Source organism: Atractosteus spatula, chromosome 5, assembly GCF_055471065.1.
Source record: "Atractosteus spatula isolate fAtrSpa1 chromosome 5, fAtrSpa1.hap1, whole genome shotgun sequence".
NCBI lineage: Eukaryota > Metazoa > Chordata > Actinopteri > Semionotiformes > Lepisosteidae > Atractosteus > Atractosteus spatula.
Window position 1 is genome coordinate 12,208,491 of NC_142710.1, and position 26,853 is coordinate 12,235,343.

General features: G+C 53.2%; 1 protein-coding gene across 3 annotated transcripts; it reads left to right on the forward strand.

Annotated features, from left to right (window-relative positions):
- Positions 1–1,011: 1,011 nt before the first annotated feature.
- On the forward strand, positions 1,012–26,561 carry dcaf11 (ddb1 and cul4 associated factor 11). 3 transcript variants are annotated; one of them, XR_016091074.1, is made up of 16 exons: positions 1,012–1,233; positions 3,956–4,176; positions 5,393–5,520; positions 8,612–8,730; positions 8,911–8,975; positions 10,368–10,468; positions 11,678–11,824; positions 12,836–12,890; positions 15,628–15,696; positions 17,198–17,285; positions 17,357–17,542; positions 19,295–19,448; positions 22,985–23,137; positions 24,072–24,178; positions 24,972–25,592; positions 25,631–26,561. XR_016091074.1 is itself a non-coding variant. In XM_088916696.1 (15 exons), exons 2-15 carry the CDS (start codon positions 3,965–3,967, stop codon positions 25,083–25,085), a joined length of 1,698 nt encoding a protein of 565 aa, XP_088772822.1. In that variant the 5' UTR covers positions 1,012–1,233; positions 3,956–3,964; the 3' UTR covers positions 25,086–26,561. The 3 variants fall into 3 exon arrangements, 2 of the variants coding, with proteins under 2 accessions (XP_088772822.1, XP_088772823.1); XM_088916696.1 differs by having other exon boundaries at positions 24,972–26,561; XM_088916697.1 differs by having other exon boundaries at positions 17,198–17,255; positions 24,972–26,561.
- Positions 26,562–26,853: the final 292 nt, after the last annotated feature.

Sequence of the window (26,853 nt, forward strand, 5' to 3'; positions counted from 1 at the left end):
GACAGCACCAGTGTCTACAGCAGGGGCTCCCAGTCCTGGTATAATAATAATAAATAATAATTCCTTACACTTATATGGGACAATGTGCACCTCGATGATGAGACAGCAGCTAGACCAAGGTCTACAGCAGGGGCTCCCAGTCAATTATTATTATTATCATTAATAATAATAAAAGTCTGTTATTACTGTAGACCAGTGTCTACTGCAGGGGCTCCCACACACCCGAGCTGAACTGGTGTCCTGTCCAGGGTGTGTGTGATTGTGTGTCCTGTGATGGACTGGTGTCCTGTCCAGGGTGTGTGTCTGTGTGTCTCCTGTGATGGACTGGTGTCCTGTCCAGGGTGTGTGAGAGTGTGTGTCTGTGTGTGTCCTGTGATGGACCGGGGTCCTGTCCAGGGTGTGTGAGAGTGTGTGTCTGTGTGTGTCCTGTGATGGACCGGGGTCCTGTCCATGGTCCATTTTGTAATTAGTGGCTAATTAACCCCAGGATCTCATCCAGCTGTTTCTTGAGAGCAACCAGGGTATCGGCTTCAGGAACATGGCTGGGCAGCCTGTTACACACTCCCACCACTCTCTGTGTAAAGAAGGGAAAACTCATAGGCTACTCTATTTGTCAGTGTACGAAACTGTCAAACCCCAGAATGTATCAGGTTGCAACTTCTATTGCACAGTGTCTGATTAATTTAAATTAATTGCACGTATGTATCACATTTCAGTTAACTCTTGAATTTGTACCCAGAAAAGAGGAAAAATAAAAGAACTGGACCATATCCTTCCACTTCCACTGCGAGGTGACGTCAGGATCAGCCAATCACCGCGTAGGATACGGAGACAGACGGATTGATGTCACTTCAGAGAGTGACAGTTGTGGTGCTCCGCTTCCACTCCTCGGGCGGCCATTTTGGCTCCAGTTTCCAACTGCGCGCTGGCAATCCATGTCAACGGGGATGCAAAATGGCGCCCGTGGGTGGCTGGGTGTCCTTGGCGATGGGCCGGTCATGTGACCGCGGCGGGGGCAAAGCTCGTCGATGTAAACAACATGGCGACTCGGAGAGAAAAGACCGGGGCCTACCTGGGGACTATTCCTTAACGTAAACTCAAGCAGTGACAATAAAAAAAAAAACCAAGCAGTATCGATTCGCTAGTATTGATAAGCCTTTTGATTGTTAAAGGAAGAACGTGCAAGACAACAACGCGATCCGCGAACGAAGCCCTAAATACAAATTTTACCAGGTACTGTGTTTTTTATTTATCTGTTGACTTTGTTGTTAAGTGTTCATTGAGCCTTTTTATGATTGTCATTTTCGGAAGGGGATTAATTCACTGAAATAGACGCGAGTCTTCCCGTTTCGTCGGTGTTACATAACGATACATTTAATTTGATTAGATAATTGGCTTGGTTAATTAGTCGAGGAGCATAAGGAACGCATTTCGACACTGAACAACTGCCGCTTGGATTCTGGCGAGTGAGGAAACTATTTAGACGAATTACTGATTAACCCCTCTCTCTCAGTGCAGTGTTAATGTACTGGAGTGTCCAGTCAGTCAGTGTGTCTGTATGAACCCCTCTCTCTCAGTGCAGTGTTAATGTACTGGAGTGTCCAGTCAGTGTGTCTGTATGAACCCCTCTCTCTCAGTGCAGTGTTAATGTACTGGAGTGTCCAGTCAGTGTGTCTGTATGAACCCCTCTCTCTCAGTGCAGTGTTAATGTACTGGAGTGTCCAGTCAGTGTGTCTGTATGAACCCCTCTCTCTCAGTGCAGTGTTAATGTACTGGAGTGTCCAGTCAGTCAGTGTGTCTGTATGAACCCCTCTCTCTCAGTGCAGTGTTAATGTACTGGAGTGTCCAGTCAGTGTGTCTGTATGAACCCCTCTCTCTCAGTGCAGTGTTAATGTACTGGAGTGTCCAGTCAGTCAGTGTGTCTGTATGAACCCCTCTCTCTCAGTGCAGTGTTAATGTACTGGAGTGTCCAGTCAGTCAGTGTGTCTGTATGAACCCCTCTCTCTCAGTGCAGTGTTAATGTACTGGAGTGTCCAGTCAGTCAGTGTGTCTGTATGAACCCCTCTCTCTCAGTGCAGTGTTAATGTACTGGAGTGTCCAGTCAGTGTGTCTGTATGAACCCCTCTCTCTCAGTGCAGTGTTAATGTACTGGAGTGTCCAGTCAGTGTGTCTGTATGAACCCCTCTCTCTCAGTGCAGTGTTAATGTACTGGAGTGTCCAGTCAGTCAGTGTGTCTGTATGAACCCCTCTCTCTCAGTGCAGTGTTAATGTACTGGAGTGTCCAGTCAGTCAGTGTGTCTGTATGAACCCCTCTCTCTCAGTGCAGTGTTAATGTACTGGAGTGTCCAGTCAGTCAGTGTGTCTGTATGAACCCCTCTCTCTCAGTGCAGTGTTAATGTACTGGAGTGTCCAGTCAGTGTGTCTGTATGAACCCCTCTCTCTCAGTGCAGTGTTAATGTACTGGAGTGTCCAGTCAGTGTGTCTGTATGAACCCCTCTCTCTCAGTGCAGTGTTAATGTACTGGAGTGTCCAGTCAGTCAGTGTGTCTGTATGAACCCCTCTCTCTCAGTGCAGTGTTAATGTACTGGAGTGTCCAGTCAGTCAGTGTGTCTGTATGAACCCCTCTCTCTCAGTGCAGTGTTAATGTACTGGAGTGTCCAGTCAGTGTGTCTGTATTAACCCCTCTCTCTCAGTGCAGTGTTAATGTACTGGAGTGTCCAGTCAGTTAGTGTGTCTGTATGAACCCCTCTCTCTCAGTCCAGTGTTAATGTACTGGAGTGTCCAGTCAGTCAGTGTGTCTGTATGAACCCCTCTCTCTCAGTGCAGTGTTAATGTACTGGAGTGTCCAGTCAGTCAGTGTGTCTGTATTGACCCCTCTCTCTCAGTGCAGTGTTAATGTACTGGAGTGTCCAGTCAGTGTGTCTGTATTAACCCCTCTCTCTCAGTGCAGTGTTAATGTACTGGAATGTACAGTCAGTGTGTCTGTATGAACCCCCCTCTCTCAGTGCAGTGTTAATGTACTGGAGTGTCCAGTCAGTGTGTCTGTATGAACCCCTCTCTCTCAGTGCAGTGTTAATGTACTGGAGTGTCCAGTCAGTCAGTGTGTCTGTATGAACCCCTCTCTCTCAGTGCAGTGTTAATGTACTGGAGTGTCCAGTCAGTCAGTGTGTCTGTATGAACCCCTCTCTCTCAGTGCAGTGTTAATGTACTGGAGTGTCCAGTCAGTCAGTGTGTCTGTATGAACCCCTCTCTCTCAGTGCAGTGTTAATGTACTGGAGTGTCCAGTCAGTCAGTGTGTCTGTATGAACCCCTCTCTCTCAGTGCAGTGTTAATGTACTGGAGTGTCCAGTCAGTGTGTCTGTATTAACCCCTCTCTCTCAGTGCAGTGTTAATGTACTGGAGTGTCCAGTCAGTTAGTGTGTCTGTATGAACCCCTCTCTCTCAGTCCAGTGTTAATGTACTGGAGTGTCCAGTCAGTCAGTGTGTCTGTATGAACCCCTCTCTCTCAGTGCAGTGTTAATGTACTGGAGTGTCCAGTCAGTCAGTGTGTCTGTATTGACCCCTCTCTCTCAGTGCAGTGTTAATGTACTGGAGTGTCCAGTCAGTGTGTCTGTATTAACCCCTCTCTCTCAGTGCAGTGTTAATGTACTGGAATGTACAGTCAGTGTGTCTGTATGAACCCCCCTCTCTCAGTGCAGTGTTAATGTACTGGAGTGTCCAGTCAGTGTGTCTGTATGAACCCCTCTCTCTCAGTGCAGTGTTAATGTACTGGAGTGTCCAGTCAGTCAGTGTGTCTGTATGAACCCCTCTCTCTCAGTGCAGTGTTAATGTACTGGAGTGTCCAGTCAGTCAGTGTGTCTGTATGAACCCCTCTCTCTCAGTGCAGTGTTAATGTACTGGAGTGTCCAGTCAGTCAGTGTGTCTGTGTTAATTCCTGTCTTTACCTTTCTCAAAGTGTCGGTCTATGGGCTCTCAGTCCAGTTCTGGGATGTCCGGTCGGGCCTCCAGTGGTGACCCAGACGAGACAGAGCCAGAACGCAGCCAGAACCGGGGCCAGCAAAGCCGCAGACAGGCGAGGAGACAGTTGGACAGAGGGGCAGAGGAGCAGAGCGACAGAGGGTCCGCAGCAGAGGAGGACGTCGACTTAGCGCAAGTGCTGGCGTACCTACTGAGGAGGTAAGAGTGCAGCACTGTCTCTCTCACGGGCTTCCTGCAGGGACACTGAGTCTAGGAGAACACACTGACACACTGACACACTGTCCAGACACACTGACGCACTGTACAGACACAGAGTCTAGGAGAACACACTGACACACTGTGCAGACATGCTGACACACTGACACACTGTACAGACACAGAGTCTAGGAGAACATGCTGACACACTGTGCAGACATGCTGACACACTGACACACTGTACAGACACAGAGTCTAGGAGAACATGCTGACACACTGTCCAGACATGCTGACACACTGACACACTGTACAGACACACTGACACACTGTACAGACACAGAGTCAAGGAGAACATGCTGACACACTGTGCAGACATGCTGACACACTGACACACTGTAAAGACACAGAGTCAAGGAGAACATGCTGACACACTGTCCAGACATGCTGACACACTGACACACTGTACAGACAAACTGACACACTGTACAGACACAGAGTCTAGGAGAACATGCTGACACACTGTCCAGACATGCTGACACACTGACACACTGTACAGAGACACTGACACACTGTACTGTAGAGTCTAGGAGAACACACTGACACACTGTGCAGACACACTGACACATTGTCCAGACACTGAGTCTAGGAGAACACACTGACACACTGTACTGACAAAATGTACAGACACTGAGTCTAGGAGAACACACTGACACACTGTCCTGCCACACTGTGCAGACACACTGACACTGTCCAGACACACTGTACTGACACACTGACACACTGTGCAGACACACTGACACATTGTCCAGACACTGAGTCTAGGAGAACACACTGCCACACTGTACTGCCACACTGTACAGACACACTGACACACTGTCCAGACACACTGTACTGACACACTGACACACTGTACAGACACTGAGTCTAGGAGAACACACTGCCACACTGTCCAGACACACTGACACAGTGATACACTGTCCAGACACACTGTACTGACACAGTGACACACTGTACAGACACACTGTACTGACACGCAGTCTAGGAGAACACACTGACACACTGTACTGACACACTGTCACACTGTGCAGACACCGAGTCTAGGAGAACACACTGACACACTGTCCAGACACACTGGCACCCTGACACCCGGTTGTCTCCGTGGTGTTTAGTGGGTGTCTTCCCTTGCTCCCTCTGTCTCCGCCCCTCTTCCTGATTGGAGGGGACAGGTGCGGCTGGTCCATGGGAGCGGGGCCACGGGGCTGCAGCTCGTCCAATCGTACTCCGACTCCGACGATGACAGCGAGGGGGCGTGGGAGGGCCGCCTCGGAGACCGCTACAACCCGCCCGGTAGCTCGCCGACCGCGACCTGATCTCACACCCGCGCGCGCACACAGACGCAGTACGGCAGCGTGCTCCTGTCCACAGGCCGTTCCCACCGCTGCCTCTGGTTCCTCTGTCCAGTAGAGCAGAGCGCTGTTTTCCCTCTGCCCTGCCCCCTCACGTGCTTCACGACTCGTGTGTTTAGACTGTGCTGGCACTGCTGTGACCTTTCACCTCTGACCTATACCGCACAGAGCTCAGGTATTCCTTCTGTGCTGTGATTGCGCTCACACTGCTGTGTCCTTTCACCTCTGACCTTAAGTGCCTTGTAAAATGATACTGACACACACAGTGCTCATGTACTGCGTCTGTATTAACCCCCCTCTCTCAGTGCAGTGTTAATGTACTGGAGTGTCCAGTCAGTTAGTGTGTCTGTATGAACCCCTCTCTCTCAGTGCAGTGTTAATGTACTGGAGTGTCCAGTCAGTCAGTGTGTCTGTATGAACCCCTCTCTCTCAGTGCAGTGTTAATGTACTGGAGTGTCCAGTCAGTGTGTCTGTATGAACCCCTCTCTCTCAGTGCAGTGTTAATGTACTGGAGTGTCCAGTCAGTGTGTCTGTATGAACCCCTCTCTCTCAGTGCAGTGTTAATGTACTGGAGTGTCCAGTCAGTCAGTGTGTCTGTATGAACCCCTCTCTCTCAGTGCAGTGTTAATGTACTGGAGTGTCCAGTCAGTGTGTCTGTATGAACCCCTCTCTCTCAGTGCAGTGTTAATGTACTGGAGTGTCCAGTCAGTCAGTGTGTCTGTATGAACCCCTCTCCCTCAGTGTAGTGTTAATGTACTGGAGTGTCCAGTCAGTCAGTGTGTCTGTATGAACCCCTCTCCCTCAGTGTAGTGTTAATGTACTGGAGTGTCCAGTCATTCAGTGTGTCTGTATGAACCCCTCTCTCTCAGTGCAGTGTTAATGTACTGGAGTGTCCAGTCAGTCAGTGTGTCTGTATTAACCCCTCTCTCTCAGTGCAGTGTTAATGTACTGGAGTGTCCAGTCAGTGTGTCTGTATGAACCCCTCTCTCTCAGTGCAGTGTTAATGTACTGGAGTGTCCAGTCAGTCAGTGTGTCTGTATGAACCCCTCTCTCTCAGTGCAGTGTTAATGTACTGGAGTGTCCAGTCAGTCAGTGTGTCTGTATGAACCCCTCTCTCTCAGTGCAGTGTTAATGTACTGGAGTGTCCAGTCAGTCAGTGTGTCTGTATGAACCCCTCTCTCTCAGTGCAGTGTTAATGAACTGGAGTGTCCAGTCAGTCAGTGTGTCTGTATGAACCCCTCTCTCTCAGTGCAGTGTTAATGTACTGGAGTGTCCAGTCAGTGTGTCTGTATGAACCCCTCTCTCTCAGTGCAGTGTTAATGTACTGGAGTGTCCTGTCAGTCAGTGTGTCTGTATGAACCCCTCTCTCTCAGTGCAGTGTTAATGAACTGGAGTGTCCAGTCAGTCAGTGTGTCTGTATGAACCCCTCTCTCTCAGTGCAGTGTTAATGTACTGGAGTGTCCAGTCAGTGTGTCTGTATGAACCCCTCTCTCTCAGTGCAGTGTTAATGTACTGGAGTGTCCAGTCAGTGTGTCTGTATTAACCCCTCTCTCTCAGTGCAGTGTTAATGTACTGGAGTGTCCAGTCAGTGTGTCTGTATGAACCCCTCTCTCTCAGTGCAGTGTTAATGTACTGGAGTGTCCAGTCAGTCAGTGTGTCTGTATGAACCCCTCTCTCTCAGTGCAGTGTTAATGTACTGGAGTGTCCAGTCAGTCAGTGTGTCTGTATGAACCCCTCTCTCTCAGTGCAGTGTTAATGTACTGGAGTGTCCAGTCAGTCAGTGTGTCTGTATGAACCCCTCTCTCTCAGTGCAGTGTTAATGAACTGGAGTGTCCAGTCAGTCAGTGTGTCTGTATGAACCCCTCTCTCTCAGTGCAGTGTTAATGTACTGGAGTGTCCAGTCAGTGTGTCTGTATGAACCCCTCTCTCTCAGTGCAGTGTTAATGTACTGGAGTGTCCTGTCAGTCAGTGTGTCTGTATGAACCCCTCTCTCTCAGTGCAGTGTTAATGTACTGGAGTGTCCAGTCAGTGTGTCTGTATGAACCCCTCTCTCTCAGTGCAGTGTTAATGTACTGGAGTGTCCTGTCAGTCAGTGTGTCTGTATGAACCCCTCTCTCTCAGTGCAGTGTTAATGTACTGGAGTGTCCAGTCAGTGTGTCTGTATGAACCCCTCTCTCTCAGTGCAGGGTTAATGTACTGGAGTGTCCAGTCAGTCAGTGTGTCTGTATGAACCCCTCTCTCTCAGTGCAGTGTTAATGTACTGGAGTGTCCAGTCAGTCAGTGTGTCTGTATGAACCCCTCTCTCTCAGTGCAGTGTTAATGTACTGGAGTGTCCAGTCAGTCAGTGTGTCTGTATGAACCCCTCTCTCTCAGTGCAGTGTTAATGTACTGGAGTGTCCAGTCAGTGTGTCTGTATTAACCCCTCTCTCTCAGTGCAGTGTTAATGTACTGGAGTGTCCAGTCAGTGTGTCTGTATGAACCCCTCTCTCTCAGTGCAGTGTTAATGTACTGGAGTGTCCAGTCAGTGTGTCTGTATGAACCCCTCTCTCTCAGTGCAGTGTTAATGTACTGGAGTGTCCAGTCAGTCAGTGTGTCTGTATGAACCCCTCTCTCTCAGTGCAGTGTTAATGAACTGGAGTGTCCAGTCAGTCAGTGTGTCTGTATGAACCCCTCTCTCTCAGTGCAGTGTTAATGTACTGGAGTGTCCAGTCAGTCAGTGTGTCTGTATGAACCCCTCTCTCTCAGTGCAGTGTTAATGTACTGGAGTGTCCAGTCAGTCAGTGTGTCTGTATTAACCCCTCTCTCTCAGTGCAGTGTTAATGTACTGGAGTGTCCAGTCAGTCAGTGTGTCTGTATTAACCCCTCTCTCTCAGTGCAGTGTTAATGTACTGGAGTGTCCAGTCAGTCAGTGTGTCTGTATTAACCCCTCTCTCTCAGTGCAGTGTTAATGTACTGGAGTGTCCAGTCAGTCAGGGTGTGTGTATGAAGCCCTCTGTCAGTGCGGTGTGTATTGACCCCTCTGTCTGTGTCAGTGGACGCTCACCCTGACACTCAGGAGGTGGACTGCAGTGAGATCAGGACCCGGATCCTCTTGGCCACGGCCTCCTCAGGGTCCCGGAGTCCCCGCAGCTTCACTCAGATGCTCAGAGAGGTGAGAGCTCGGGGACGGGGGGGGTACTGGTGTAATTGTGTGTTTGTGTGTGCCGGCAGTTTCAGGGCAGCGTTGTGTGGTGGTTGTTTTCCTTCAGTTGTGCGGTTATTTGTTGTGCTGTGGCTCAGTGACCTCTCTGTGTGATGGTTGTGTTGTGTGACCGTTGTGTTGTTGTTTCAGAGGGAGCAGGGTCGCTGCCTGGGCTCCAGTTTCTCTCACGGAGAGTGCAGCCACATCCGCTCACAGTGAGTACACAACCTGCACAGCATACACAACACATGCTGCTACACAGTACGCACACAACACTGCACAGCACACACTGCTGTACAGCACACACTGCTACACAGCCCTGCACTACACATGCTGCTGCACAGCACTGCACAGCACACACTGATATACAGTACAACACACCCTACTACACAGCTCTGCACAGCACACAACACTGTACAGCACACACTGATATACAATACAACACAGACTGGTACACAACTCTGCACAGCACACAACACTGTACAACACACACTGTTATACAGTACAACACAGACTGCTACACAGCTCTGCACAGCACACAACACTGTACAGCACACACTGATACACAACACACACTGTTACACAGCACTGAAACACAACACACACTGATACACAGCTCTGCACAGCACACAACACTGTACAGCACAAACTGATACACAACACACACTGCTACACAGCATTAATACACAACACACACTGATGCACAGCACACACTGATACACAGCTCTGCACAGCATACAACACTTTACAGCGCACACTGATACACAACACACACTGATACACAGCACTGATACACAACACACACTGATGCCCAGCACACAACACTGTACAGCGCACACTGCTACACAACACACACTGCTACACAGCATTGCTGTACAACACACACTGCTACACAGTTCTGCACAGCACACAACACTGTACAGCGCATACTGATACACAACACACACTGCTACACAGCTCTGCACAGCACACAACACTGTACAGCACACACTGATACACAACACACACTGATACACAGCTCTGCACAGCACACAACACTACAACACACACTGATACACAACACACACTGATACACAGCTCTACACAGCACACAACACTGTACAACACACACTGATACACAACACACAGTAATACACAGCTCTGCACAGCACACAACACTGCACAGCGCACACTGATACACAGCTCTGCACAGCACACAACACTGCACAGCGCACACTGATACACAACACACACTGATACACAGCTCTGCACAGCACACAACACTGCACAGCGCACACTGATACACAACACACACTGATACACAGCTCTGCACAGCACAGAACACTGCACAATGCACACTGATACACAACACACACTGCTACACAGCACTGCTACACAACACACACTGCTACACATCTCTGCGCAGCACACAGCACTGTACAGCGCACACTGCCTGACAAGCCTGCGCAGGAAGCTCCTGGGTGCAGGGGGCGCTGTTTGCTGTTGCCCTGGGCCGTAGAGCTCGTCCTCTTGGTGTCGCTCCTGTGACCTGCCCCTGCGCTCCCACAGTGACCCGATCCCACAGCGAGCGGCCAGGAGTCACGTCTGCTCATCTGCTCTTCTTCCAGTTTCCTGCCCAACTATGTGACGTACAAGGACATCTATCAGCAGAAGGTGTTCTGTGGAGTTTACTCTGAGGATGGCAGACTGTTCCTCTCGGCCTGCCAGGGTCAGTGTCTCTCTCCTTCTGAATGTGTGTCTGTATGAACCCCTCTCTCTCAGTGCAGTGTTAATGTACTGGAGTGTCCAGTCAGTCAGTGTGTCTGTATGAACCCCTCTCTCTCAGTGCAGTGTTAATGTACTGGAGTGTCCAGTCAGTCAGTGTGTCTGTATGAACCCCTCTCTCTCAGTGCAGTGTTAATGTACTGGAGTGTCCAGTCAGTCAGTGTGTCTGTATGAACCCCTCTCTCTCAGTGCAGTGTTAATGTACTGGAGTGTCCAGTCAGTGTGTCTGTATGAACCCCTCTCTCTCAGTGCAGTATTAATGTACTGGAGTGTCCAGTCAGTCAGTGTGTGTATTAACCCCTCTCTCTCAGTGCAGTGTTAATGTACTGGAGTGTCCAGTCAGTCAGTGTGTCTGTATTAACCCCTCTCTCTCAGTGCAGTGTTAATGTACTGGAGTGTCCAGTCAGTCAGTGTGTCTGTATGAACCCCTCTCTCTCAGTGCAGTGTTAATGTACTGGAGTGTCCAGTCAGTCAGTGTGTCTGTATGAACCCCTCTCTCTCAGTGCAGTGTTAATGTACTGGAGTGTCCAGTCAGTGTGTCTGTATGAACCCCTCTCTCTCAGTGCAGTGTTAATGTACTGGAGTGTCCAGTCAGTCAGTGTGTCTGTATGAACCCCTCTCTCTCAGTGCAGTGTGAATGTACTGGAGTGTCCAGTCAGTCAGTGTGTCTGTATGAACCCCTCTCTCTCAGTGCAGTGTTAATGTACTGGAGTGTCCAGTCAGTCAGTGTGTCTGTATGAACCCCTCTCTCTCAGTGCAGTGTTAATGTACTGGAGTGTCCAGTCAGTGTGTCTGTATGAACCCCTCTCTCTCAGTGCAGTGTTAATGTACTGGAGTGTCCAGTCAGTCAGTGTGTCTGTATGAACCCCTCTCTCTCAGTGCAGTGTTAATGTACTGGAGTGTCCAGTCAGTCAGTGTGTCTGTATGAACCCCTCTCTCTCAGTGCAGTGTTAATGTACTGGAGTGTCCAGTCAGTCAGTGTGTCTGTATGAACCCCTCTCTCTCAGTGCAGTGTTAATGTACTGGAGTGTCCAGTCAGTCAGTGTGTCTGTATTAACCCCTCTCTCTCAGTGCAGTGTTAATGGACTGGAGTGTCCAGTCAGTCAGTGTGTCTGTATGAACCCCTCTCGTCTTACCCTCCTGTCTCTCTCAGATCAGAACGTGCGGCTGTATGACACCAGCTCCGGCCGGTTCCGAGTGATCCGTACAGTGAAGGCCCGTGATGTTGGCTGGAGTGTGCTGGATGTAGCCTTCACCCCAGACGGACACAACCTGTTGTACTCCAGCTGGTCTGACTACAGTGAGTTGCGATGGGGAGAGGGGGAGGGGGCTCGGCTCCCAATTACCGCCAGCATGTTGGGTTAGCAATAGCGATCCATCAGCCTGTCCTTGTGGAATCCCCGAATATCGAGTCTGGAACGGCCCTTTTGTAAATAAGAGCCCCTTGTTCATGGTATTTAATAAAGTTTTAGTCTGCTTCGAAGGACAGTTTGAGTTGGAATCGTGGGTTCAGGTTGGGATTCTGGGTAGGTTCGTGGGTCCAGGTTGGGATTTCAGTTGGAATCGCAGGTCCAGGTTGGGATGTCTGTGGAATCGCAGGTGCAGGTTGAGATGTCTGTGGAATCGCGGGTCCAGGTTGGGATGTCTGTGGAATCGCGGGTCCAGGTTGGGATGTCTGTGGAATCGCGGGTCCAGGTTGGGATATCTGTGGAATCGCGGGTCCAGGTTGGGATGTCGGTTGGAATTGCAGATCCAGGTTGGGATTTCGGTTGGAATCGCAGGTGCAGGTTGGGATGTCTGTGGAATCGCAGGTGCAGGTTGGGTTTTCGGTTGGAATCGGGTGTCCAGGTTGGATTTACAGGTCCAGCTTTGGGTTTCGGTTGGTGCGGGTCCAGGTTGGGATGTCTGTGGAATCGCAGGTGCAGGTTGGGATGTCTGTGGAATCGCAGGTCCAGGTTGGGATGTCGGTTGGAATCGCAGGTGCAGGTTGGGATGTCGGTTGGAATCACGGGTGCAGGTTGGGATGTCGGTTGGAATCGCAGGTGCAGGTTGGGATGTCGGTTGGAATCACGGGTACAGGTTGGGATGTCGGTTGGAATCGCAGGTGCAGGTTGGGATGTCGGTTGGAATCGCGGGTACAGGTTGGGATGTCTGTGGAATCGCAGGTCCAGGTTGGGATGTCTGTGGAATCGCGGGTACAGGTTGGGATGTCTGTGGAATCGCGGATCCAGGTTGGGATATTGGTTGGAATCGCAGGTGCAGGTTGGGAATGGAGGAAGCCCATTGGGTGATTTTGTGTCTCTGATTGCAGTTCATGTGTGCAGCCTGGATGGTGACAATGAGACTCACACAGCGCTGGATCTCAAGTGAGTACAGTGTCATGTTGAACAACAGGAGTGTGTGTTGTGTTGTGTGTGGAAGAGTGATTTGCTTACAGCAGAATCATCCTGGGCTAGTTTTGTTGTCTGAGTGATCCTGAGTCAGCTGTATTGTGTGAGTGATCGATGGCCTGTTGTGTTGTTAGGTTTTGTGTGTTGTATTAATAATCCTTTACTGGGTGTGTTGTGTTATGTGGTAGTCCTGTGCTGACTGTGGTATGGTGTTTTGTGTTGACACTCGGTGGTTGTGTGCATTGGTACTGAAGTAGTTACGTTGTGATCTGTTGTGTTGTGATGGTTGGTGTGCATGTTTTTACTGAAGAAGTTGTGTTCTGTTGTGATGGAGGTCATCCACGCTGGTATTGAAGTAGTTGTGTTGTGATGTGCTGTACTGAAGAAGTTGTGGTGTGTTGTTTTGTGATGTGCTGAAGTACTTGTTTTGTGTAGTGGTATGTTGTGATGTGTTGGGTTTTGTTGTGATGTGCGCGCTGGTGCTGAAGGAGTTGTGTTGTGTGCTGATGTGTGTGCTGGTGCTGAAGAAAGTGTTGTGTGCTGATGTGTGTGCTGGTGCTGAAGGAGTTGTGTTGTGTGGTGATGTGCGCTGGTGCTGATGGAGTTGTGGTGTGTGGTGTTGTGCACGCTGCTGCTGAAGGAGTTGTGGGGTGTGTTGCATGGTGTTGTGCGCTGCTGCTGAAGGAGTTGTGTTGTGTGGTGTTGTGCACGCTGCTGCTGAAGGAGTTGTGGGGTGTGTTGCATGGTGTTGTGCGCTGCTGCTGAAGGAGTTGTGGGGTGTTGCATGGTGTTTTGCGCTGCTGCTGAAGGAGTTGTGTTGTGTGGTGTTGTGCGCTGCTGCTGAAGGAGTTGTGTTGTGTGGTGTTTTGCGCTGCTGCTGAAGGAGTTGTGGGGTGTTGTGTGGTGTTGTGCGCTGCTGCTGAAGGAGTTGTGGGGTGTTGTGTGGTGTTGTGCGCTGCTGCTGAAGGAGTTGTGGGGTGTGTTGTGTGGTGGTGTGTGCTGCTGCTGAAGGAGTTGTGGGGTGTTGTGTGGTGTTGTGCGCTGCTGCTGAAGGAGTTGTGGGGTGTTGTGTGGTGTTGTGCGCTGCTGCTGAAGGAGTTGTGTTGTGTGGTGGTGTGCGCTGCTGCTGAAGGAGTTGTGGGGTGTTGTGTGGTGGTGTGCGCTGCTGCTGAAGGAGTTGTGGGGTGTGTTGTGTGGTGGTGTGGGCTGCTGCTGAAGGAGTTGTGGGGTGTGTTGTGTGGTGGTGTGCGCTGCTGCTGAAGGAGTTGTGGGGTGTTGTGTGGTGTTGTGCGCTGCTGCTGAAGGAGTTGTGGGGTGTTGTGTGGTGGTGTGCGCTGCTGCTGAAGGAGTTGTGGGGTGTGTTGTGTGGTGTTGTGCGCTGCTGCTGATGGAGTTGTGGGGTGTTGTGTGGTGTTGTGCACGCTGCTGCTGAAGGAGTTGTGGGGTGTTGTGTGGTGTTGTGCACGCTGCTGCTGAAGGAGTTGTGTTGTGTGGTGGTGTGCGCTGCTGCTGAAGGAGTTGTGGGGTGTGTTGTGTGGTGTTGTGCGCTGCTGCTGAAGGAGTTGTGTTGTGTGGTGGTGTGCGCTGCTGCTGAAGGAGTTGTGGGGTGTTGTGTGGTGTTGTGCGCTGCTGCTGAAGGAGTTGTGGGGTGTGTTGCATGGTGTTGTGCGCTGCTGCTGAAGGAGTTGTGTTGTGTGGTGGTGTGCGCTGCTGCTGAAGGAGTTGTGGGGTGTGTTGTGTGGTGTTGTGCGCTGCTGCTGAAGGAGTTGTGGGGTGTTGTGTGGTGGTGTGCGCTGCTGCTGAAGGAGTTGTGGGGTGTGTTGTGTGGTGGTGTGCGCTGCTGCTGAAGGAGTTGTGGGGTGTGTTGTGTGGTGGTGTGCGCTGCTGCTGAAGGAGTTGTGGGGTGTTGTGTGGTGTTGTGCGCTGCTGCTGAAGGAGTTGTGGGGTGTGTTGTGTGGTGTTGTGCGCTGCTGCTGAAGGAGTTGTGGGGTGTGTTGTGTGGTGTTGTGCGCTGCTGCTGAAGGAGTTGTGGGGTGTTGTGTGGTGGTGTGCGCTGCTGCTGAAGGAGTTGTGGGGTGTTGTGTGGTGTTGTGCGCTGCTGCTGAAGGAGTTGTGGGGTGTGTTGTGTGGTGGTGTGCGCTGCTGCTGAAGGAGTTGTGGGGTGTTGTGTGGTGTTGTGCACGCTGCTGCTGAAGGAGTTGTGTTGTGTGGTGGTGTGCGCTGCTGCTGAAGGAGTTGTGGGGTGTGTTGTGTGGTGTTGTGCGCTGCTGCTGAAGGAGTTGTGTTGTGTGGTGGTGTGCGCTGCTGCTGAAGGAGTTGTGGGGTGTTGTGTGGTGTTGTGCGCTGCTGCTGAAGGAGTTGTGGGGTGTTGTGTGGTGTTGTGTGCTGCTGCTGAAGGAGTTGTGGGGTGTGTTGTGTGGTGGTGTGCGCTGCTGCTGAAGGAGTTGTGGGGTGTGTTGTGTGGTGGTGTGCGCTGCTGCTGAAGGAGTTGTGGGGTGTGTTGTGTGGTGGTGTGCGCTGCTGCTGAAGGAGTTGTGGGGTGTTGTGTGGTGGTGTCTGCTGCTGCTGAAGGAGTTGTGGGGTGTTGTGTGGTGTTGTGCACGCTGCTGCTGAAGGAGTTGTGGGGTGTTGTGTGCTGCTGCTGAAGGAGTTGTGGGGTGTTGTGTGGTGTTGTGTGCTGCTGCTGAAGGAGTTGTGTCTCTCTGTGTCTCAGTCCCGATGAGAGAAGATTCTGCGTTTTTTCTCTGACCGTGTCGTCGGATGGAAAAGAGATTCTGGGAGGGTAGGTCTGTGTGTTCTTGTCTCTCTGCGTCTGTTGTGTCTCTGTGAATGTCTTTCTCTTTGCCTAGCTCTTATCTAAGGGTGTGTGTTTGTGTGCTCTCCTGCCATTATGTGAATTCTCTGTGTTTGTCAGTGTCTGTCTGTGTTACTGTGTCTCTGTGCTGTGTGTGTCTTGAACATCACTGACTCTGTCTTTGAGTGTCACTATCTCTGTTTGTATGTGTTGTGTGTTGTCTTGCTGTTACTGTGTGTGTCATTTTCTCAGAGCTTGTGTGTTGTGTGTGTCTTTTCACAATCTCATGAATGTGTTGTGTGTGTTCCTATCTGCGTTTGTGTTGTGCATGTGCGTGTCACTGTCTCTGTGTTGTAGGCGTTTGCGTGTCACTTTCTGTTTTTTGTGTGTGCAAGTGTCACTGTCTCTGTGTTGTGTGTGCTGGGCAGCTTTCACAGTCCTTTGGTCTATCCTCTATTGTCTGTCTGCCTGTCTCTCTCTCTCAGGGCACTCAGACAGCTGCCCGCCTCTCTCTCTCAGAGCAGTCAGATAACAGCCTGTCTCTCTCTCAGAGCAGTGTAACATTCACCTGTCTCTCTCTCTCAGAGCAGTCAGATAACTGCCTGTCTCTCACTCTCAGAGCAGTGTAACATTCACCTGTCTCTCACTCTCAGAGCAGTCAGATAACTGCCTGTCTCTCTCTCAGAGCAGTCAGATAACTGCCTGTCTCTCTCTCAGAGCAGTCTAGCAGTCGCTTGTCTTTCTCTCTCAGGGTACTCAGACAGCTGCCTGTCTCTGTCTCAGAGCAGTCAGATGACAGCCTGTCTCTCTCTCAGAGCAGTGTAACATTCACCTGTCTCTCTCTCTCAGAGCAGTCAGATAACTGCCTGTCTCTCTCTCAGAGCAGTCTAGCAGTCGCTTGTCTTTCTCTCTCAGGGTACTCAGACAGCTGCCTGTCTCTGTCTCAGAGCAGTCAGATGACAGCCTGTCTCTCTCTCAGAGCAGTGTAACATTCACCTGTCTCTCTCTCTCAGAGCAGTCAGATAGCTGCCTGTCTCTCTCTCTCAGAGAAGTCTAACATTCACCTGTCTCTCTCTCAGGGCTCTCAGTCAGCTGCCTGTCTCTGTCTCTCGGAGCAGTCAGACAGACGCCTGTCTCTCTCTCTCTGAGCAGTCAGATGGATTCCTGTCTCTCTCTCTCTCTCTCAGAGCAGTCAGATAGCTGCCTGTCTCTCTCTCTCAGAGAAGTCTAACATTCACCTGTCTCTCTCAGAGCAGTCAGACAGATGCCTGTCTCTGTCTCTCTGAGCAGTCAGATGGATGCCTGTCTCTCTCTCTTGGAGCAGTCTGACAGACGCCTGTCTCTCTCTCTCTGAGCAGTCAGATGGATTCCTGTCTCTGTCTCTCGGAGCAGTCAGACAGACGCCTGTCTCTGTCTCTCGGAGCAGTCAGACAGACGCCTGTCTCTCTCTCTTGGAGCAGTCTGACAGACGCCTGTCTCTCTCTTTCAGGGCCAACGATGGCTGCCTGTACGTCTATGACCGGGAGCAGAACAGGAGAACACTGAAGGTGCCCGTGACGTCCAGCAGTGTCCCTGGGGTCAGTGTGATCAGTGTGAGTGGTGCTGTGGGTGGCCGTGGCGCTGACCGCTCTCCCTCTCTGCGCCCCAGATCGACGCCCATGAGGACGATGTGAACGCCGTGGCGTTCGCCGACGGCTCCTCGCAGATCGTGCTGTCGGGCAGCGATGACGCGCTGTGCAAGGTCTGGGACAGGCGGACACTCAGAGAGGACAGGCCACAGCCTGTGGGCCAGCTGGCCGGACACCGTGATGGTATCACCTTCATACACAGCAAGGTACTCTCCAGGGTGGGGTTAATATACTAATATATAAGGAGTGTCCAGTCAGTGTGTCTGTATTAACCCCTCTCTCTCAGTGCAGTGTTAATGTACTGGAGTGTCCAGTCAGTGTGTCTGTATGAACCCCTCTCTCTCAGTGCAGTGTTAATGTACTGGAGTGTCCAGTCAGTCAGTGTGTCTGTATTAACCCCTCTCTCTCAGCGCAGTGTTAATGAACTGGAGTGTCCAGTCAGTGTGTCTGTATGAACCCCTCTCTCTCAGTGCAGTGTTAATGTACTGGAGTGTCCAGTCAGTGTGTCTGTATGAACCCCTCTCTCTCAGTGCAGTGTTAATGTACTGGAGTGTCCAGTCAGTCAGTGTGTCTGTATTAACCCCTCTCTCTCAGTGCAGTGTTAATGTACTGGAGTGTCCAGTCAGTGTGTCTGTATGAACCCCTCTCTCTCAGTGCAGTGTTAATGTACTGGAGTGTCCAGTCAGTGTGTCTGTATGAACCCCTCTCTCTCAGTGCAGTGTTAATGTACTGGAGTGTCCAGTCAGTCAGTGTGTCTGTATGAACCCCTCTCTCTCAGTGCAGTGTTAATGTACTGGAGTGTCCAGTCAGTCAGTGTGTCTGTATGAACCCCTCTCTCTCAGTGCAGTGTTGATGTACTGGAGTGTCCAGTCAGTCAGTGTGTCTGTATGAACCCCTCTCTCTCAGTGCAGTGTTAATGTACTGGAGTGTCCAGTCAGTGTGTCTGTATGAACCCCTCTCTCTCAGTGCAGTGTTAATGTACTGAAGTGTCCAGTCAGTGTGTCTGTATGAACCCCTCTCTCTCAGTGCAGTGTTAATGTACTGGAGTGTCCAGTCAGTCAGTGTGTCTGTATGAACCCCTCTCTCTCAGTGCAGTGTTAATGTACTGGAGTGTCCAGTCAGTGTGTCTGTATTGACCCCTCTCTCTCAGTGCAGTGTTCATGTACTGGAGTGTCCAGTCAGTCAGTGTGTCTGTATTGACCCCTCTCTCTCAGTGCAGTGTTCATGTACTGGAGTGTCCAGTCAGTCAGTGTGTCTGTATTAACCCCTCTCTCTCAGTGCAGTGTTAATGTACTGGAGTGTCCAGTCAGTCAGTGTGTCTGTATGAACCCCTCTCTCTCAGTGCAGTGTTAATGTACTGGAGTGTCCAGTCAGTCAGTGTGTCTGTATGAACCCCTCTCTCTCAGTGCAGTGTTAATGTACTGGAGTGTCCAGTCAGTGTGTCTGTATGAACCCCTCTCTCTCAGTGCAGTGTTAATGTACTGGAGTGTCCAGTCAGTGTGTCTGTATTAACCCCTCTCTCTCAGTGCAGTGTTAATGTACTGGAGTGTCCAGTCAGTCAGTGTGTCTGTATTAACCCCTCTCTCTCAGTGCAGTGTTAATGTACTGGAGTGTCCAGTCAGTCAGTGTGTCTGTATGAACCCCTCTCTCTCAGTGCAGTGTTAATGTACTGGAGTGTCCAGTCAGTGTGTCTGTATGAACCCCTCTCTCTCAGTGCAGTGTTAATGTACTGGAGTGTCCAGTCAGTCAGTGTGTCTGTATGAACCCCTCTCTCTCAGTGCAGTGTTAATGTACTGGAGTGTCCAGTCAGTGTGTCTGTATGAACCCCTCTCTCTCAGTGCAGTGTTAATGTACTGGAGTGTCCAGTGTGTCTGTATTAACCCCTCTCTCTCAGTGCAGTGTTAATGTACTGGAGTGTCCAGTCAGTGTGTCTGTATGAACCCCTCTCTCTCTGTCAGGGTGATGGTCGCTACCTGATCAGTAACTCTAAGGATCAGTCCATCAAGCTGTGGGACGTGCGGCGCTTCTCTCCCAAGGAGGGCCTGGCTGCCTCGCGCCTGGCCGTCACGCAGCAGAACTGGGACTACCGCTGGCAGCAGGTCCCCCAGAGAGGTAGGCCGAGGGGGCGACGGGGGGCTGGGGTTCGGCAGGGCTCTGGGCCGGTCCTACACCAGGCTGCCAGTGTGTGCTCTGTCTCTCCTCCGATTTGCACCCTCTCACAGACCGGCACCTCTGTGTCCCTCAGACTGGGGGTGATTTTGTCAGATCGCCGTGATTTGTACAGTTGTTGTGCTGCTCTGGGTCATAGAGGACACTGCGACTGCCTGTAGGCGCGAACAGCAGGACCTTCTGACCGCCTGTAGGCGCGAGAGGCAGGACCTTGTGACCGCCTGTAGGCGCGAGCGGCAGGACCTTCTGACCGCCTGTAGGCGCGAGCGGCAGGACCTTGTGACCGCCTGTAGGCGCGAGCAGCAGGACCTTCTGACCGCCTGTAGGCGCGAGCAGCAGGACCTTCTGACCGCCTGTGGGCGCGAGCGGCAGGACCTTCTGACCGCCTGTAGGCGCGAGCGGCAGGACCTTCTGACCGCCTGTAGGCGCGAGCGGCAGGACCTTCTGACCGCCTGTAGGCACGAGCGGCAGGACCTTCTGACCGCCTGTAGGCGCGAGCAGCAGGACCTTGTGACCGCCTGTAGGCGCGAGCGGCAGGACCTTCTGACCGCCTGTAGGCGCGAGCAGCAGGACCTTCTGACCGCCTGTAGGCGAGAGCGGCAGGACCTTCTGACCGCCTGTGGGCGCGAGCGGCAGGACCTTCTGACCGCCTGTAGGCGCGAGCGGCAGGACCTTGTGACCGCCTGTAGGCGCGAGCGGCAGGACCTTGTGACCGCCTGTAGGCGCGAGAGGCAGGACCTTCTGACCGCCTGTGGGCGCGAGCAGCAGGACCTTCTGACCGCCTGTAGGCGCGAGCGGCAGGACCTTCTGACCGCCTGTGGGCGCGAGAGGCAGGACCTTCTGACCGCCTGTAGGCGCGAGCGGCAGGACCTTCTGACCGCCTGTAGGCGCGAGCGGCAGGACCTTCTGACCGCCTGTAGGCGCGAGCGGCAGGACCTTCTGACCGCCTGTAGGCGCGAGCGGCAGGACCTTGTGACCGCCTGTGGGTGCGAGCGGCAGGACCTTCTGACCGCCTGTAGGCGCGAGCGGCAGGACCTTGTGACCGCCTGTAGGCGCGAGCGGCAGGACCTTCTGACCGCCTGTAGGCGCGAGCGGCAGGACCTTCTGACCGCCTGTGGGCGCGAGAGGCAGGACCTTCTGACCGCCTGTAGGCGCGAGCGGCAGGACCTTCTGACCGCCTGTGGGCGCGAGCGGCAGGACCTTCTGACCGCCTGTAGGCGCGAGCGGCAGGACCTTCTGACCGCCTGTGGGCGCGAGCGGCAGGACCTTCTGACCGCCTGTGGGCGCGAGCGGCAGGACCTTCTGACCGCCTGTAGGCGCGAGCGGCAGGACCTTGTGACCGCCTGTAGGTGCGAGCGGCAGGACCGCACAACCGCCTGTAGGCGTGAGCAGCAGGACCTTCTGACCACCTGTAGGCGCGAGCAGCAGGACCTTGTGACCGCCTGTGGGCGTGAGCAGCAGGACCTTCTGACCGCCTGTAGGTGCGAGCGGCAGGACCGCACAACCGCCTGTGGGCGCGAGAGGCAGGACCTTCTGACCGCCTGTGGGCGCGAGAGGCAGGACCTTCTGACCGCCTGTAGGCGCGAGCAGCAGGACCTTCTGACCGCCTGTAGGCGTGAGAGGCAGGACCTTCTGACTGCCTGTAGGCGCGAGCGGCAGGACCTTCTGACCGCCTGTAGGCGCGAGCGGCAGGACCTTCTGACCGCCTGTAGGCGCGAGCGGCAGGACCTTCTGACCGCCTGTGGGTGCGAGCAGCAGGACCTTCTGACCGCCTGTAGGCGCGAGCAGCAGGACCTTCTGACCGCCTGTAGGCGCGAGCGGCAGGACCGCACAACCGCCTGTAGGCGCGAGCAGCAGGACCTTCTGACCGCCTGTAGGCGCGAGAGGCAGGACCTTCTGACCGCCTGTGGGTGCGAGCAGCAGGACCTTCTGACCGCCTGTAGGCGCGAGCGGCAGGACCTTCTGACCGCCTGTGGGCGCGAGCAGCAGGACCTTGTGACCGCCTGTGGGCGCGAGAGGCAGGACCTTCTGACCGCCTGTAGGCGCGAGCGGCAGGACCTTCTGACCGCCTGTAGGCGCGAGCGGCAGGACCTTCTGACCGCCTGTAGGCGCGAGCAGCAGGACCTTGTGACCGCCTGTGGGCGCGAGCGGCAGGACCTTCTGACCGCCTGTAGGCGCGAGCGGCAGGACCTTCTGACCGCCTGTGGGCGCGAGCAGCAGGACCTTCTGACCGCCTGTAGGCGCGAGCGGCAGGACCTTCTGACCGCCTGTGGGCGCGAGAGGCAGGACCTTGTGACCGCCTGTGGGCGCGAGAGGCAGGACCTTCTGACCGCCTGTAGGCGTGAGAGGCAGGACCTTCTGACCGCCTGTAGGCGCGAGCGGCAGGACCTTCTGACCGCCTGTGGGCGCGAGCGGCAGGACCTTCTGACCGCCTGTGGGCGCGAGCGGCAGGACCTTCTGACCGCCTGTGGGCGCGAGCGGCAGGACCTTCTGACCGCCTGTGGGCGCGAGCAGCAGGACCTTCTGACCGCCTGTAGGCGCGAGAGGCAGGACCTTCTGACCGCCTGTAGGCGCGAGCAGCAGGACCTTCTGACCGCCTGTGGGCGCGAGCGGCAGGACCTTCTGACCGCCTGTAGGCGCGAGCGGCAGGACCTTCTGACCGCCTGTAGGCGCGAGCGGCAGGACCTTCTGACCGCCTGTAGGCGCGAGCGGCAGGACCTTCTGACCGCCTGTGGGCGCGAGAGGCAGGACCTTCTGACCGCCTGTAGGCGCGAGCGGCAGGACCTTCTGACCGCCTGTGGGCGCGAGAGGCAGGACCTTCTGACCGCCTGTAGGCGCGAGCAGCAGGACCTTGTGACCGCCTGTGGGCGCGAGAGGCAGGACCTTCTGACCGCCTGTGGGCGCGAGCGGCAGGACCTTCTGACCGCCTGTGGGCGCGAGCGGCAGGACCTTCTGACCGCCTGTGGATGCGAGCAGCAGGACCTTCTGACCGCCTGTAGGCACGAGCGGCAGGACCTTCTGACCGCCTGTAGGCGCGAGCGGCAGGACCTTCTGACCGCCTGTAGGCGCGAGCAGCAGGACCTTGTGACCGCCTGTGGGCGCGAGAGGCAGGACCTTCTGACCGCCTGTGGGTGCGAGCGGCAGGACCTTCTGACCGCCTGTGGGCGCGAGCAGCAGGACCTTCTGACCGCCTGTAGGTGCGAGCGGCAGGACCGCACAACCGCCTGTGGGCGCGAGAGGCAGGACCTTCTGACCGCCTGTGGGCGCGAGAGGCAGGACCTTCTGACCGCCTGTGGGCGCGAGAGGCAGGACCGCGAGACCGCCTGTGGGCGCGAGAGGCAGGACCGCGAGACCGCCTGTGGGCGCGAGCAGCAGGACCTACTGACCGCCTGTGGGCGCGAGAGGCAGGACCGCGCGACCGCCTGTGGGCGCGAGAGGCAGGACCTCTCTCCTCATGCCCTGTCTCTCTCCTCCCTCAGCCCTGAAGAGACACAAGCTGACGGGTGACACCTCGGTCATGACCTACCGGGGTCACGGGGTCCTGCACACACTCATTCGCTGCCGATTCTCTCCGGAGTTCAGCACTGGACAGCGCTTCATCTACACAGGCTGCTCGACTGGCAGAGTCGTCAGTGAGTCTGTCTCTCCCCGTCTCTCCCCGTCTCTCCCCGTCTCTCCCCGTCTCTCTGTTGTCTGTCTCAGGTCCTAAAGGTGTTCTGTAATGTCCAGTCAGTGTGTCTGTATTAACCCCTCTCTCTCAGTGCAGTGTTAATGTACTGGAGTGTCCAGTCAGTCAGTGTGTCTGTATGAACCCCTCTCTCTCAGTGCAGTGTTAATGTACTGGAGTGTCCAGTCAGTCAGTGTGTCTGTATGAACCCCTCTCTCTCAGTGCAGTGTTAATGTACTGGAGTGTCCAGTCAGTGTGTCTGTATTAACCCCTCTCTCTCAGTGCAGTGTTAATGTACTGGAGTGTCCAGTCAGTCAGTGTGTCTGTATGAACCCCTCTCTCTCAGTGCAGTGTTAATGTACTGGAGTGTCCAGTCAGTCAGTGTGTCTGTATGAACCCCTCTCTCTCAGTGCAGTGTTAATGTACTGGAGTGTCCAGTCAGTCAGTGTGTCTGTATGAACCCCTCTCTCTCAGTGCAGTGTTAATGTACTGGAGTGTCCAGTCAGTGTGTCTGTATGAACCCCTCTCTCTCAGTGCAGTGTTAATGCACTGGAGTGTCCAGTCAGTGTGTCTGTATAACCCCTCTCTCTCAGTGCAGTGTTCATGTACTGGAGTGTCCAGTCAGTGTGTCTGTATGAACCCCTCTCTCTCAGTGCAGTGTTAATGTACTGGAGTGTCCAGTCAGTGTGTCTGTATGAACCCCTCTCTCTCAGTGCAGTGTTAATGTACTGGAGTGTCCAGTCAGTGTGTCTGTATTAACCCCTCTCTCTCAGTCCAGTGTTAATGTACTGTAGTGTTCAGTCAGTGTGTCTGTATTAACCCCTCTCTCTCAGTGCAGTGTTAATGTACTGGAGTGTTCAGTCAGTGTGTCTGTATTAACCCCCCTCTCTCAATCTCAGTCTACGATGTGCTGACTGGCTGCGTAGTATCCCGGCTCTCCGATCATGATGCCTGTGTTCGAGATGTCAGCTGGCACCCCTATGAGGCAAACATCATAAGCAGTTCTGTGAGTTCTGTGTGTGGCTGATCATGTGTTTGACTGTTCATATCTTCTCTCTCCTCATGCCCTCATGCCTTTCCGCCTGTGTGCCTGACAGCACATCTGACTGTGTGTGTCTGACTCTGTGCATGTCCGATTGTAAATCTGTCCTTGCGCATGCCCAATAGTGTGTCTGGTTGTGTGTGTATCTAAATGTATGCATGTCTGGTTGTGCATGTCTAACCGTAGGTGTGTGTGATTGTGCAAGTGTCTGACTGTATGCATGCCTGATTGTGTGGCTGTGTGCTTCTGACTTTATGCCTGCTCGATTGTGTGTCTGACTGTATGCTTGTCCGATTGTGCATTCGACTATATGCATGTCTGGCTGTATCAGTGCCTGCTTGTGTGTCTGGCTGTATGCGTGTCCGAATGTGTGCGTGCCTGATTGCGTTTCTGACTGTATGCCTGCATGTCTGTATGCTTGCCCGATTGTACATCTGACTGTATGCATGCCTGATTGTGTGTCTGACTGTGTCTGGCTGTAAGCATGTCTGACTGTATGCGTGCCTGATTGTGTTTCTGGCTATATGCGTGCCTGATTGTGTGTCTGGCTGTATGCGTGCCTGATTGTGTGTCTGGCTGTAAGCATTTCTGACTGTATGCATGCCTGATTGTGTTTCTGGCTGTGTGCATGTCTGGCTGTGTGCATGTCTGGCTGTGTGCCTGACTGTATGTGTGCCCTGTTGTTGTCCGTGTGTTCCGGTGTTGTGGCCTGTTTTCACGCCTGACCTCTCTGCCTCCCTGTCTGTCTCTCCCGCAGTGGGACGGGGGGGTGCGTCTCTGGGAGCACAGGCAGAGCCACCTGTTTGACGAGGAGCGGGAGAGGGAGAGAGCGCCTGACATGGAGGAGGAGGAGGAGGGGGAGACGGAGTGAGCGTGGGGTGTGCAGGACCGCTACCCCTGAACACAGAACTGCAGGACGGAGAACGGAGGGGGAGTTAACGAGCAGCTGGAGAGATGCTCTTCTGATCTTTTATGTATGGGTTTCATGTTCAGTGTTTTATTATAAAGAAAATATTTGCAGGGCTGAACACAATATTTTGTAAACTATTGTAAAATTCTCCTGCCTATAGATGGCAGCAAACGTGGGCAATAGTGTGTGTGGGTCAGTGTGTTTGAACACAGGTCTGTGTGTAGGTGTGGGTGAGTGTGTTTGAGCACAGGTCTGTGTGTAGGTGTGGGTGAGTGTGTTTGAGCACAGGTCTGTGGGTCAGTCTGTTTGAGCACAGGTCTGTGTGTAGGTGTGGGTCAATGTGTTTGAGCACAGGTCTGTGTGTAGGTGTGGGTCAGTGTGTTTGAGCACAGGTCTGTGTGTAGGTGTGGGTCAGTGTGGGTCAATGTGTTTGAGCACAGGTCTGTGGGTGAGTGTGTTTGAGCACAGGTCTGTGTGTAGGTGTGGGTGAGTGTGTTTGAGCACAGGTCTGTGTGTAGGTGTGGGTGAGTGTGTTTGAGCACAGGTCTGTGGGTCAGTCTGTTTGAGCACAGGTCTGTGTGTAGGTGTGGGTCAATGTGTTTGAGCACAGGTCTGTGTGTAGGTGTGGGTCAGTGTGTTTGAGCACAGGTCTGTGTGTAGGTGTGGGTCAGTGTGGGTCAATGTGTTTGAGCACAGGTCTGTGGGTGAGTGTGTTTGAGCACAGGTCTGTGTGTAGGTGTGGGTGAGTGTGTGGGTCAGTGTGTTTGAGCACAGGTCTGTGTGTAGGTGTGGGTCAGTGTGTTTGAGCACAGGTCTGTGTGTAGGTGTGGGTGAGTGTGTGGGTCAGTGTGTTTGAGCACAGGTCTGTGTATAAGTGTGGGTCAGTGTGTTTGAGCACAGGTCAGTGTAATTGTGTTTGAGCACAGGTGTGTGTGAAAGTGGGTCAGTGTGTGTAAGCGTGGGTCAGTGTTTGAGCACAGGCCTGTGTAAGTGTGGGTTAGTGTGTGTAATTGAGGGTCAGTGTGTTTGTCAGTGTATTTGAGCTCAGGTCTGTGTGAAAGTGTGGGTCAGTGTGTTTGACCGAGGGTCAGTGTGAGTGAGTGCGTGTGTTTGAGCTTATTGATCGGTGTGCGTTTGACCGTGCCAGTGTGTTTGACCATGTGTTGGTGCGCGCGAGTGTGCAGGTTTGTATGCTATCAATCATTGTGAGTGTGTAGAGAGCGCATCTGAGTGTTTCTGTCGGGTTGTGTGTAGTGTTAGAGTACACCCGCGTTTGTGTTTGTGCGAGTGAATGTGGGTCTATTTGTGTGGATCAGTGTGTGTGTGTGTGTCAGCGTGTCAGTGTATTTTCACTGCAAGAGGTACCAGGTTTCAGTGTGTGTGGGTTTCACCTTTAAAATGTACATTAATAATAAAATTCACAAGATATTTCCCGTATCCCCTGTTGTCTGTGTGGTGAGAAAGACGCGGCAGGCACTGGAGGTGTGTGGATCAGTGCAGCGTCCTGCACTGTGATCCCCAGGCCTGTCCCTTGAGGCACGCCTCTGCTATCTGGTTCGGCCCAGGACTCCCAGCTGTCCGCGCTGCTCTGTGGTGGGTCTGGTCTAGAAACGTTCGCTCTACTCTTCCAAGGCCAAGGGGGGTGTGCGAGCGGTCAGTGGCGTGGAGCCCGTGCCCTGGTGTACCCTGGCACTGGGAGAGGGGGGTGTGCATGTGGTCAGTGGCGTGG

Bases quoted from the DNA above. Each gene is read 5' to 3' on its own strand.
- dcaf11 (XM_088916696.1), top strand. From the start codon at position 3,965: ATGGGCTCTCAGTCCAGTTCTGGGATGTCCGGTCGGGCCTCCAGTGGT. The intron at 4,177-5,392 runs GTAAGAGTGCAG...TCCTGATTGGAG, and splicing joins CTGGCGTACCTACTGAGGAG to GGGACAGGTGCGGCTGGTCC. The intron at 11,825-12,835 runs GTGAGTTGCGAT...CTCTGATTGCAG, and splicing joins CTCCAGCTGGTCTGACTACA to TTCATGTGTGCAGCCTGGAT.